Source organism: Uranotaenia lowii, chromosome 1 (genome assembly GCF_029784155.1).
Source record: "Uranotaenia lowii strain MFRU-FL chromosome 1, ASM2978415v1, whole genome shotgun sequence".
Classification (NCBI taxonomy): Eukaryota; Metazoa; Arthropoda; class Insecta; order Diptera; family Culicidae; genus Uranotaenia; species Uranotaenia lowii.
The window spans coordinates 20,679,849-20,694,407 of record NC_073691.1 but is presented as its reverse complement, the minus strand read 5'-3'; the positions used below and the strand labels follow the sequence as shown (position 1 = coordinate 20,694,407).

At 36.9% G+C, this 14,559-nt stretch overlaps 1 protein-coding gene across 5 annotated transcripts in view; it reads left to right on the top strand.

The window, feature by feature from the left end:
- LOC129739518 (RNA-binding protein MEX3B) overlaps positions 1 to 14,559 on the top strand; it is a 172,458-nt gene extending 157,899 nt beyond the window's left edge. For all 5 annotated transcript variants that reach the window (XM_055730996.1, XM_055730998.1, XM_055731000.1 and 2 more), the window contains one exon: positions 1,245 to 14,559. In XM_055730996.1, coding sequence (XP_055586971.1) covers positions 1,415 to 2,896 — 1,482 coding nt within the window. In that variant the 5' untranslated portion in view covers positions 1,245 to 1,414 and the 3' untranslated portion in view covers positions 2,897 to 14,559. The remainder of the gene's footprint in view (positions 1 to 1,244) is intronic.

The following is a 14,559-nucleotide window of genomic DNA, read 5'->3' as shown; positions in this document are numbered from 1 at the left end:
CGGAATTTTAAGAACTCATCTGAGACTCCTCTATGTCTACTTTCGGACAGTTTCGGGTATCCTAAGAGACTTATTCACGTCTTTTAAGACTTTCTGTTATGTGTTTTTTTTTATTTAAAGAACGTCATCTTTAATATTCTATTGGTATTTCTATTAACTATTCTATTGGTATAAATTCAAATCTTCTCGGAGAACTTTTTAAATCCGTTGAACTTTTTAGAACTCATCTGACACTTCTTTATGTCCTGTTTCAGGATTTCTTGGGTATCCTTCAAGACTTATTTCTAATATTTTTTTATTACTTCCTAATAACTCTCTAGAGACTTATATTAAGTCTTTCTTGAGAACTTTTAACGCCTTTGTTGAGACTTGTTAAAGATCCTCGATCCCTTTTTTCTGTTTGAGAATTTTTTATTTTATTCAAGAACCCATGTTGAACTACATTTTACACAAGAAACTAGCCAATTGTGTAAACAAAAAACCTAAAATTTTAGGAAAACTATTTCAAAAGTTCATTGTCCAATAAAGAAAAGCATTCTATAGACTTCAGTTTATGTATCGTAAATTATGCTATTCAACCTAAGATTATTGTTGTTGACTCAAGAAACATTGTGTTAAGTTCAAAAAATTCTGTATACTTTTCAGAAGAAGTTTTTTATGAGGAAGATTTATCTTGAGCGAGTTATTTTATTTCCTTGTTTACATAAAATAGATTATTTTTAGCTATTAAGTATATGATTTTAGTTTTGATGAATTCTTACTTATTTTTCTTTTTATAAAAATTATCTTCTGGTTCGAAGGAAGCGAGCTTTTTGAGAGTTTTCCCTATTAAGACTCGTTTTCCTTGCAGATTTTTGCTTGGAATACATTATTCTTCTGCATCGAAAACAATTGGAATTTGGTGAAATTAATTTGGATGAATTTATTAGGATAAACAAATTTCAAGTAAGACGAAAAGTTCTATAGAACGAACTTTTAAAGGCTTTCTTATCACTTTAAAACATGGTGAATTTAGTTAAAAAAATCAATTCACCTTCTACAAGAGTTGATAAAAAAAAACATCCATATTAAAAATATATTTCTTTTACCTGTTTCACAATAAAAGGTGTTTCTCCAAAAACTGGTCAACAATTTTTCGTAGAAATCATCTTGAGCTATATGATACCAGATAATTTTTTAATCCCTCGACCATAAGCTTCACGATTCTAATCCAAATTACCCCCTTCTTCTCTTTTCTCTTGCAGTGTTTAATACTAGTGAAAAATTGTTATCTGTAATCTGTAAGACCGTAAGGAAAACCCGATCGCACGGACCCCAATCGGATAATCAAAAAAAAAATTGTTACATCACACAAGCGTGTAGACGGACGCACTGACTGACTGCAATTTTAGCAACAAGAACGAGAACCAAGCAAATGTCCACGGCCAGTATGGATGATTTCGGGCTAGCCTTCGACGATAGCCGGCAGACGGCCTCGCTCCTTCCCCCGGGCACCACGACCCTGGCCCAGCTGTCGTCACACTTCGAGGATCTGGGGCTGGGAGGTGGTGGAGCGTTGAGCCCGGGCGGCAATGGTGGAAGCACGACTCCGTTGACCTTGGCCAGTTTGGCTGATAGCCATCACTCGAGCAATGCCGCCGTGGAGGAAATGATCCAGCAGAACCCGAAGGTTTTCGATACGTTTGTGGTGGCCATGATCAATGGGCTCACGCCAAAGGTCGAGGAACGTCCGGTCAAGTACAAGTCGCACACCGAGTGCGTACCGGTTCCTTCCTCGGAACATGTGGCCGAAATTGTTGGGCGGCAGGGTTGCAAGATTAAGGCGTTGAGAGCTAAGACGAACACCTTCATCAAGACTCCGATCCGGGGTGAGGAACCGATTTTCGTGATCACCGGAACGAAGGAAGATGTGACCCGGGCGAAGCAGGAAATCCTATCGGCTGCGGACCATTTCAGTACGCTGCGATCTTCCAAGAAACAGGCAATGGCTTTGCTGGCCGAAACGAGGAATGTGCTGGGCTATAGTACCCCGGATGAGATTACGATCCAGATTCGAGTACCGCAGAAGGTGGTGGGACTGGTAGTCGGACCGAAAGGTAACACAATCAAGAACATTCAGCTCAAGACCAACACGTACATCATCACGCCGAAACGGAACCAGGAATCGGTATTCGAGATCACCGGACTGCCAACGAATGTGCACACGGCGCGGCAACTGATCGAGGAACACATTGCAACCCGGGCTGGAACTTCGGCCACCAGTAGCTCAAGCAGTGCCAGCTCCAGTAGCTCTAGCAGCAGTAGTTCCAGTAGCTCGAGCAGCTCCAGCAGTAGCAGCTCTAGCAGCGGAGGATCGAGTAATGCCGCTACTTCCCCCCAGAGCTCGCTACTATCGAACGGACATAATCATCATCACGATCTTCTGCACGGTTTGGGAGGTTTGAATGGGCTGTTGGGCGGTGGAAACGGGCTGCAGCATTTGGGCAACGGCGGAGGTCATCCGGATTTCGACACCAATCAGTTCATCAACCTGCTGGAGTACTTGAACAACATGAACTCGACGTCCGCAGCCTTCAACAGTCCAACGACCCCGCCCTCGGCCACCGGAAATGGAAGCGGTCTGCATCACCATCTCAGCCACAACCAGCAGGGTGGTCAGCTAGGGAACAACCTTCAGCAGCAGCAGAATCTGCACCATCTGAGCACCGCGGGTCTGACGGCCGGCAGCACCATCCTGGACAGCGTGTCGGACTTCCGCAATATCTGGGAGAATCTGAGCGAATCGGGACACGGTTCCGGGGCGGACACCGACAACTCCTCGCTCATCTGGACCCAACCGTCGTCGTCGCGGAACTCCATGTCCTACTCGCCGGACGATTTCATCTTCCAGCGATAAGCTGTTTTGGCTTGTTTGTGAGAATGGCGAAGGATCGGGGGTGCACGAAAGGAAAGGGAGATGTTATTATCCAAAATCCTAGTTTGATAATTTAACTACTATTATTATTATTATTTACATAAACATAAACGGACATACCAATAGAGAAAGAAAGAGATAGCGAGCGCGAAACAGAGAGAGAGAGAAAAAGAGAAAGGTGGATTTGTGTTTTTATAGATTTATATATATTATATGCTATTTTAGTTACTCTCATTATTATATAATCTTTGATATTCTATTTGTTTCTGATTCAATCGAGAATCAGTGTGTTCTTGGAGGCAGCAAAACAGTAAAACTTAAACTAAAGAAAAACCAGTTGAAAGCGTGGCGCGAAACATCTCCGTTGTTAAGAAAAAAAGATAAAATGTAAAAGGTGATTTATTATTTTTTGTTTTTATAAAGTTACGATTAACATTGTCCGAGTTTCAAGAAGAAGCTAGAAGCAGATAACCCTAATAATGATTATTATATTATATTTACTTTGTAAAAACAAAACCATAACAAAAGATAAACGAAAAATTATTGAGTGGTTATGATAATTTGGTTTGTTTAATAATTTTTGGTTTGAAAGCACACACAAATCGAATAGAAATTGTGTCGCTGTCTGGCAATTTGAAATGAAAATCAACAAGACTGAGGCCGTTTTTTCCTCCTGAAGAGTTCCATTTGTGTTGAATTATTATGATCATTCGATTATATTCTACTTCCATTTCGAACATGCAAAAAACCCAAATTGACTATGCCACTGTAAATTCGAACAAACTTTCGCATTAGTCAGAGTAGACTTATGATAATTTTCATCAAAGTAGTCGGTGAAGTTTTCGACGAAAAGCTTATATGCACTCAAAATAATTTCACTTCGAATGTTAGTGACATCCGAAGAGAATTTTGGAGATTCCTAAATTTAAAATTAGCTGACCAGTCAAGTTAGTTTTAAGAAGGTCATAAGAATTTCAAGTCACTTATGAAAAAATTAACTGATTTTACTCTTTGAGGTGGATCTGCAAGTGTGATTTTGGGCTCATTATGCGTTCAAAACACTGAGACAAATCACTTAACTTGTTCTACATGAAACGTCAATAAATTTGAAACATAAAATTCCGACTGGAAATTTCCCTCGAAATTGTTACACTCAAATAATTTTTCAACTAGCATATGGAACTCAACGGAAATGGACCTTTAGCAATTAGACAAAAAAAAACAAATTCCCTCAAAACAAAACAAATCAGAAGCACAATCGTGAGGGTAGAAAACCCATAACAGTGTTACAACTTCAGTAGCTTCGTTTCGATCTCAAAAATCATCAACCAGGAAAGCCGTGTCTTCGATTCTTGGATATTGAGAACTGCGGCGCAAAACAAAACAAAAAAGCAAACAACAACCAATCCACTAGTTTTTAGTTTAGTCTGAATCGGATAATAAAAATATAACAAGTAGGCAAAAATTATAAGTTACAAAAACAAAAGACAAACGCAACCCCATTGATTTTAATTTTTAAGGAAAACGCTCTCGCTCCCAGTGAGAGCGAGTGAAAGACACAGAGAGTTAAAACAAGTTTTTTTCTTTCTTTGTTTTACCGAAACACGGTCAGTAGAGAGAGTTAATTCTAGTTGGAGAGAGAAAGAGTAAACAGAGAGCGGCGAAGGCGAATCAACCTTTTTATGCCACTTGTAATATATACTATAATATATGTGTTTTGAAAGAAAATAAAATTAAAAAATTATTAAAAATAAAAACAGCAACCTAACCAGAGGTAAAAATCTAAAATTGCTATGTTTGTTCCCGAATTTTGTTACAGCGTAGTAGTGTTACATTTATGTGTTTTTGTTTATGATCCTTTAAGAAAAAGAAGATGAAAAAAAACGAGAGAAAGAAACCTTTTGGGAAAAAAGTTAAGAAGAATTTAAAACTCAAATTTGGAACCGATAATCACGCCACTAGAAACTGAAACAGAGAGATTAAGGAGAAAAAGTCGAGAAAAGCATTGATGCATTTAAGGATAAGATAAAAAGAAACACAACCTAATCGAATGTGAGATAAAAGAAGCAATTTTAGTCCTGAAAATCACTCTTTCAAAATAAAAACAAAAAAAAATCACACTCACTCACACACATGACAACATTCTTAGAAAAACATTCACGAATTCTCACGCCAACAACCAAAAACAACAACAGCACCATATGCGAAATCTTTTCCTGTATTTCCTTTGCAAATGAGAGCGCAGGCGGGAAAAAAAATGGGGAATAGAACTCAAACTCACACCAAAAAAGAGAAAACACACTCAGCAAAAATGCGTACTAGAAGTCACTTGCTGAACTTTCTAAAAAAAGTTCGTTTCATTCGAAAAAAAAAACGAATAATTCGGTTTGAACTCGCATGAATGACTTAACAGCAACCTACTTAAGGGTTGAGTTTGACGTCGGTGAATTTGGTTGCAAACATGAAGAGAAAAAACGAATATATGTAACTGGGAAACGTGTATGTATAATTGGAGAAAATTGAAATAAGTGAAATGAGGTGAGCAAAAAAAACACAACCTAGAATTTATCGTCTGAGGAAATAAAAACGTGAATATATTGAGAGCGAAAACAGAAAATAGAAATCAGATTAAAAAAGTAACAGAAAGTAATAACTAACGGAAGTAAAAAAAAATACAGACCTATTGATAGGAATAAAATTATTTATATGAAAGTATATATATATTTATATAATTATATTTAATTATTATTATCGATGGAGTAACGTATAACTAGTAGAGAGCCAGATGAAAAAACATTTAAAGCAAACTCGACTCAAACATACACAGACTTACATACATAAACACATACACCCACATACAAACATACATGCAGTTACACATACACACACAGAAAAATAAGAAAACAAAACAAAGAATCCCAATTTAAATGTGAAAACAAATAATTGAAGAGACTAAAAAAACATTTGTGAGAAGTAATCTAAACTTAAAGAGAGGCGGTGAAGAGACAGTACGCAAAATTTATTAAAGTATAAAGTTAATGTAGCTTCGTGTACTCGAATGCGATTAATAACTTGAAGAAAGGCAAAAGGAAGGAAAACATAGAAAAGAATCGACTAAAACAGAATAAACGAAAAAAGAGAAGACAGAGAAAAGGAGAAAGAGAGAGAGCAGAAAGTACGTTGAGAATTATACCGTACGATATTGATTTTATTATTATAAATTAGAATTCTATATATATTTAAATAAAGGTAAAATATTAAAGCATCAGAAGAGGAAAAAAGCGGAAGCGTGAGAACATGTGAAAATATTACTACTAACCGAAGCTAGACGCTGCTAAAGTATCAAAAGACACGAAAAGCATCAAAACACACTCACACACACAAACGAAACGCTAATATTGTTCACAACATATGTATTGGTAATAGAGAAAGATAGTTTCATAATTTGTTCATTCGATTGAAAGCACCTAGGGCACCTTACTTCCTCCCGCGTCATTCAAATTTTGACAAAGCTATTTTTTAGCAATTCACAAAATTCGACGAATCTTTTCAGAAAGTGGTGCAAAACATGTAAGCTCATAAAAAGTATCGAACCAATTTCAAACGACACACATGAGGAGGATAAACAAATACAAAGCAAAGTAAAGCAAGCAAGTAAATGAAAAGAAGAAAACGAAAAAAATACAATGGATTATATTTTTGTTAGCGCTTTTATTTTTAAAACGTTTAAAAGTTTAATTTATTTTCATATAGTTTATTTTTTTAAATACAAACAAGCAAACGAACCGAAAATGGGAACGTGTATTTACGACGTATGTACGTGTATCTGTGTGTGCACACCAAGAGACTCTTCTAACTGAACGAAAGCTAATCCTAAAGCAAAGTAAACAAAAACGTAAGAAAATCAACTACTAAGACGAATTAAAAAAAAAACAAGAAATATTGCAAAGAAAAGAGTGAAAATATTATTATTATTATTATTAAATAGATAAAGTAGTAGACCGTATGCGATAATAATGATATTATGTTACATTGAGAAATAAAAGGAAAAAAAAGTAATAAAGCAAACGTATTTGAAAAAAAAAAAATGCAACAACGGAGTAACGAAATGGGGCGAAAATGGAAAGAAAGTTCGGTAGAAATTCGAACGAAGATTGGCAACACAGTATCACAGTTCATGAAAGGGCAGAAGTTACGACGTCAGAGTCAGAGGTTTGTTTGTTCGTGGTTTTGAGTTTCCTCATTTGTTCGTGTTCTTTCACCTTGTTTTAGTTATTATTATTTTGTCGGTCTAAAAGTCGATGGTGAGTTCGAAGAGCTTTCGGCTTATTGATCGGAACTCGCGGTAAAAACTGGAAGAAAAGCGATGTTGATTGATTTTTTAAATAAAAAAAAAGTGGAGGCATATGTCATTTGAACAATAGAAATGAATGAAAACATCGGTTTGTGGTGAAGACGAAGATCAATTGGCTAAAGTAAATAAAGCCTTTCTGATGTCATCTTTTTGAAAAAAAAAATAGATACAGCTGTTTTTTACAAAGTGATGAAAATTCTAAAATTGTTTTAAGATAATTTTTTTGTCTTTAACCTCAATGACAACATTCAGTTTAAAAATCCCTTAGCATTTGGAGTAAAAATGTTGATTACATTTGTTGTTTGCACAGAAAAATGTTACTTTTGGTGGCGAATCGTAAATACCGACTAAATACCGTGGAGAAGCCCGACTAACTCGTTAGTGAGCAACTCGACTTGACGGGCTTGGATTAGTTAAGATCAATCTGCGTAGATCATCTGAACTTCAAGTTACGTAGAATCAAAACGATGACGAGGTGAAATTTCGCTAGTCACGTCACGTTACTCGCAGAATAAATCCTATTGTAGAACTCTGCGAAAAGATCCTTGTCGTGTTTGACTTTTTATGCTAGTCGACTTTGTCAGATTACGCTCCTTTCCAAAATTTCGCCGGTGGTATGTAGTATCACAGAGAGACTCATTGAAAAGAAGTGAAACTAGAGTGTATCGAAGTGCTTACAGCCGGACACCAGGTATCAAATCCAGTGAACAGCCATTATGTTCTCAAAGGATTACGGCGATCAATCCAGGTTGGAGCCTTAAAAATTTGACACTTAAGGTGTATTTATTTTACACTCCTACCTTTTTTAATAGTTAAAAGTCGCCTCCCCCCAAGATGTTTCTAAAACACCTTGGACAGACACTTCGCTGACGCTTTTTTAGTCTGAAGTAGCGGGTCCTATGTATTCAACTTCTATGAAATCCAAGGTCGGTCACACTCCGTTTAGTTCATTAGTTGGAAGCAATAACGCTCGAGAACATTGCAGATGCTTTTTTTAAGCCTGTTTTTGCACAACCGTGCGCTGAAACATAGCAGGCACCATTTTAGAGCCAAACGGGTGTCGCTGTCGGGAGGCAACTTCAAATTCCTCCAAACGATCAATCACTGAAAAATTTCCGGCGCTCTCGTAAGACCGAACGAGAGCCTGTTGGATTCATTTTGAGCAAAATTCTTTTTCTAAGAAGATGATTCCGAAAAACCATGCCCTGAAACATTGCAGGCGCTGGTATGAGGCCAAAAGGAAGTCTCTGTATTCGATTTTGGTTTAATACTAAGTCCTACTTCAATTGGTTCATTAGTTAGGGATGAATCATCCTTCGGTATGAAAATCCCGAGAAAAAGAAAAAAAAAAGGTTCATTAGTTGAATAATCATATGCTGAAACATTGCTGGAGGTATTTCAAGGCCAAACAGCAATCTTTACCGTTTGTTTCTTTTTTTTTTAATTTTGAACATCCATTCGCTAAAACATGCACCATGTTCCAGCAAACCACAACGAGATGGCTGACCTTAGCTTAGCCTTGCCCGCAGAAAAGCAACCTCAAATTCCTCCAAATAATTATTCGCTGAAAAATTTCCGGCGCTATGGTAAGGCCAAATGGGAGCCTTTTGTAGAATTCTACTTTTAACAAGATGTTTTGGAAAAACTATGCGCTGAAACAATGCAGGCGCTGGTTTTTAGGGCCAAACGGAATTCTTCTGTATTTGATTTTAATTCAATGCTAAGTCATACTTCACTTGGTTCTGAGCATACTTGGTTGAATAGTTCTTCTGAATCAAAGCAAACGAAAGATTCCCTTAAATTCAACCACTGTATGAGAATAGTTCAGATTTTTTCGATTTCGAAAACGCTCACTGAAGAAGATAGTAAGTTGCTATCGAAATACTGGTATCTGAACTATTGTTATACCGTGTTTGATTTAAAATGAATATTTTGATTGCTATGATTCAGTCACTTGATTTATTATTTGAATAACCATATGCTGAAACATTGATGGAGATATTTTAAGGCCGAACAGCAATCTTTACAGTTTGTTTTTTAAATTATGAACAATCATGCTCTAAACAATTGCACCATATTCCAGCAAACTACAACAAGATGGCCGACCTAAGCTTAGCTTCACCCGCTTGATAGCCAACAGGGTGATTGACATCGACGCCTGAAGAATTGACCAACCCAATGCGTTCCGAAATATAGAAATGACCTGAACTTCTGCCTAAAGACCGGTCAAAACGCGGCTGTCTGGTGCTTGCTCTCTTTTCCAGCATCAATCAACAACGCAATCGAGGAAAAACGCAAAACTAGAGCTGGAAGTGCATCAATCCGTCGGCTAAAACCAGGAAAATCTGGACTTACGCTCTTTTAAGCAGATCTCTCGCTCAATTCGCTCTGGCTTGAAGTGTTCACATGGAAATTATGAGAAATTATCTGTGGAAAATAGTGTGATCAGATTGTTGTTCAGAGATCAAAGCGCGTTTTTGTAGGCTTGCGATTAGAACGTGTCGTGGCATTGGCCATGCAAAACTTCTACCCTGAAGATTGCTCTATGTCGGTTAATTCTCTTGTTGAAGACCAATGATAGCTATATGCTAAATTCAAAGATTAGTGGTTTCAATGGTAGAGTAAATTCTACCTGTGAGTTCACAACAAACAGTGTATTGCTCTAGCGATTGCTAGTTCCGCGTCTCTAGGCAAATTGATGAATTCCGATTTTTTTTCTGATTACAGTATAGACTTCCTTGGAAATGCGTGTTCCGTTATGTTTCGCCACAATCTCTCCCGTTTTAAGTCAAAATTGCAGAAGCATCCAAAAATTGCCGAAGTTTGTCATAAACCGCCGAAAGCTACCGAAAAATGCCGATGGCCAGCCACAAGTTGTTGAAGACCGCCACAAATTGTGGGTAAAGAGAGACATGTTCGACACACGGGATTCTCTTCACAGCCTATCCCTGAGATAAACCCCTCTCAGTAGGTAGCTTCAGCTAATCTCGATCTTGGGCAGTCCGTCGCTTCATGGTGACTCTGGACTCTGGAATCGGCAGGAAGGTGTGGTTGGACTTGATGCCCTTCTAGGTCGTCATCGACCGTTGAGGTTTCCTTCTGTGTCGATTCCTGAAACCAATCATCTCTCTCTTATGGGATAGTTACTGATGAGTAGCTCCCGCTAGACTTTTCTTCTTTAATCTAAATCCAGTTTGAAAACCTATGAGCAACGTGAAAAATGTCAAAAAATTGTTTCGAGATCGATCCGAGTGTGTCTCGATTGTCGAGGAAAGTGATAGGAAAGACATCAACAATTATCGCTGAATTCCAGCTTTGTATTCGGTCGCCAAATTGTTTGATCTTGTCGTGTTATATCCCTTCTCGTTTTGCAAGCTGCTGTTTTCCATCGAACAACAGGGTTTATGCATATGCGCTCTGCGATCACGAACCTGTTGACTTTCACGTTTGCTACAAGAAAAAGCTTTGCCAAGGGGTCTCAAACCTATGGCATTTATACCATGAACCACGACGTAGCGATCGCTAAACTGGCAACTATTGAAGTCTGCGGTTCTGAATTGGTTTCCTGGCAGTTACGTGACAGTAAGGAAGCTCACGTTCCAAATAACTAAAATAGTTTACAATCAGTTACCTGCTCCATCTGGAGTGCCTCATGGGAGCTATTTAGGACCAATGATATTTCTGATCTATTGCTATTGCTTCTTGACGGACCTAAACCAGCTTCTGACGACAGTTTGAAACACTTCTGCTTTATGCCTTTGAATCGTAGTAAATGTGCATGGATCTCGTTCTCACCTTTTCACTTGGCGGCGAAGCGATAGGCCAAGTAGACTACGTGAAAGACTTCGGCTGGACTTCAAGATTTAATTCTATCATCGAAAAAGCCTCTAGATTCCAGAGTCTCATTCTCCACTCGACCAAAACATTCAAAGACGTCTATTGCCTGAAGAGTCTTTACTGTATCTTTGTCCGGTGGATCCTCGAGTACGCTTCTACTATCTGATGTCCCTACTTTCGAAATGGCTCCGGTCGAAAGTAGGCTCTATGAAATACACATCAAAGGCCTCAGGGTTGATACACACACAGCAAAAAATAATGTAACGATGGACGATGTAATTTCTGGGGATTACGTATTTCTGTTGCAATAATACATCTAAATGATGTACACAACGTGAATACGTCGTGAAGTGTAATATCAAAATCTTCTATGTAATATCGCATCAAGTAGTCAATGTCTTCCTTTGTTGACGTTGGAATTTGATTTCATTTCAAAAATAAAGAAACGGATTATGGACCTCAGCTCTATTTGTTTGGCTTGTAAGTACTTCCAAAATTAATTAAAAATATAAGAAAACCCACTGCTTCAAAGCAAATTTCATTATTTTTCCATTTTTAGGAAATTTGGCCCATACGGATCAGCGGTACGAAACAAATTATTTGTCTCCAAACAGCCGGGTACATCAAGACAATGTAAAATTAGGTACCATTTGCGACTCAAGTTATGTGCAGGTATTTGATGTAATATAGCAATACTTTTTTTGCTGTGCAGACTTCTACTGTCGCTGACCTGCCGACTTCAAGAATTAATCGTCCTACATTACTAGAAGAACTTCAGCTCAACGTCCGACTTCGAGGACTGAGAAATCGGACTCGCCAGCTCGGACACAACAATTACGGGGACTGTTTGGACTTTAAACCGCTATTCGGAGCACTCGTCTTGAACTGTATTGGAGGAACAATTGTAATTTGATCCTTTTCAAGTTCCGCTTAGCGGAGGCTCCTTTTTTATTGAATTTTTTGGTCTAACACGTACAATTTTTACGGGCCAAACCCGACAATACGCTGATCGACTATCTTGGACTAAACCCGGCCTAAAAATTTCATCTATTTTGGCCCAATCAGGTTTTGAATGACTTCCTTTTGCCTTTCGGGCTTCGAAAAGCCTCTTTCCTATTTTTGTTTCTTTCGGGTTTACGACTTCGACTAATCTCTTAATAATATGCTTAGACATTTTTTTTTCTTCTGCCACCAATATTTTTTGTGCCTTTCGGACTTCAATAAGCCTTTCTAGACCAATCGTGCTTCGTTGGGAGAAGCCTTTCCTGAAGTCTCCGTCTTGTGATTTAACCTTCCTGGATTTCGAACGCTTCGATCTAATTCGAAAATTTTGCCAACACTAGCTGTCATCACCAACCAGGACTATCAACGGGCCTCTTCGAAAGTTCTAACTAGCAACTTTCTCCTCCGAAAGCTTTGGGGAAACCATCAATTTAGGTGGTACTCAATGGATCCAAAACTAAGCGATTCCTCCGAAATTCAGTTTAAGAATAAACTGTTGTTTTATTTAAAGATCGTATGAGATTTATAATTGAGCTGTTCATAATTAGGTTATCACAATCACAATTTCACCAAGAAATTGCTTTAAATTTGTAAATGACACGTTTAGATACTTGTTCCTCTTTTTTTTGCAACTTTTGATCAAGCATAATTAGAAGTACTTTCACAAACTCTCCTCTCCAATCATAATGAAAGGAAACCAAAAAAAAAACAGTCGTTCAAGAGCTCAATTTTATATGAAACAACAATCGCTTGAATGAGAGAAAGAGGAAAACATGCAAAAGCAACCAAATTGAACAAGAATCGTGTTAGAGAGGAAAGGAAGTTATGCACCATTTTAAGAACACAGAGATAGAAAAAAATAGTGAAAAAATTAACTTAGAATCCTTAAAACCGTTTAAACGGTTCCTAGTGTTACAAATGTGTCGTTTAGACACACTTTATAGATTTTTAAATTTGTTTGTTCGGTTATTCGTTTTATTCTTATGTTTTTTTGGCTCAAAGAAAGGTCAAAAAAGTTTTCTCATAAATTGGAGCCATTATTTTGAGTTTCATTTGTGAACTTTCATTCCTAATTTTAATTCCATTGTTGTTTTCTCAACACTTCCATACCCAAATCAATCGAGGATTTGGATAAGAAGCATACCAAATTTCACAATTCAGTTTTTGGATCCAATAGAGTCTAAATTTAAGACACGATCGTCAATCGCTAGAAAGACAAAAAAAAACAAACTATCCAACAAAACACAGAAAAAAACAACCGAGAGACTTAAAAACAAGACGATTCATCGATTAAAAAAGAAGAAAAAAAAGGTCATCTTGAATCGAATCGCGTGAGTATGTGAGCGTTGATCGAACAAGTTGCGAGACGAATAAAAGAAACTCATACATCAACAACTGTGACAAAATCGAGAGGAAAAATGAACACATAAAGTTAAAAAAATAAACTTAACCAATACAGAGAAAGAGAGCGAGAGCAGAGCAGATTTGCATTATATAATATAAAAAATATATATTAAAGTAAAACTACAGAAAGGCATTTATAATAGATTTATATTTGGAAGACGCAGAGAGGCAGATATGATATTAAACAAAATATTTAAATAAAAATATATTATATTATTATTGAAAAGAAAATTATTTGATACCGAAAAATAAAAAAAAAATCCACAACACATCAATCGCGAGAAGGTTCGAAAATGAATAAGCTTCCGAGCTGTGCGATTTTGGCGAATGATGTGGAAAAAAATATCGATCGACCATTATCGATCAATTCAGATCGTAATAAATTATAGATTAAAAAAAAAATATGAAAAAGAAGAGCAAATCAGATAAACCAGAGAGAGATAGTTCGTACCGGAAGGCGACGTTTATGTGTTATTTTTATATATATACTTCAAAATGGTATTTGCATCCCAAGTAAATAGAAAATAAAGAAAAAAGATTCATTTATCCGAGAGTAAAGCAAATAAATTAATTAATAAAAGAAAAAAACCACACACGAGAAACAATTGACTGGAAAATACATAAGTAAAATAAACTGTTGCATGCATTAAGAAAAAAACAACACATTAACTCAAACATCATAACCTCATTCCTTGCATAGCGAAAAAAAAACAAACAAAACATTACTAAAAGTTTCATGTCATCCCACGTAAATACAATACAAAACAAAAAAAAAACATGTGCGTAAACGATATTGAACTTAAACATTCAAAGCATCCATTAATCATCGTCCCACTCATTCAGCAACAAGAGATATAAAGAAGAAAAAAACAGAGAGAGCGAGAAAATTTGTAATAAACACTAAAGCAAAATTACTGGAAACAAACTCGAGAGAGCGAAAACTGAACAAAAAGCGGCTCGAGATGTTATCAGATATATATTATATTTAGATATCAAAAGGAAGAAAAAAAAGCGAAACATTTTTAATCAGAATAAACTGAAGGCTCTA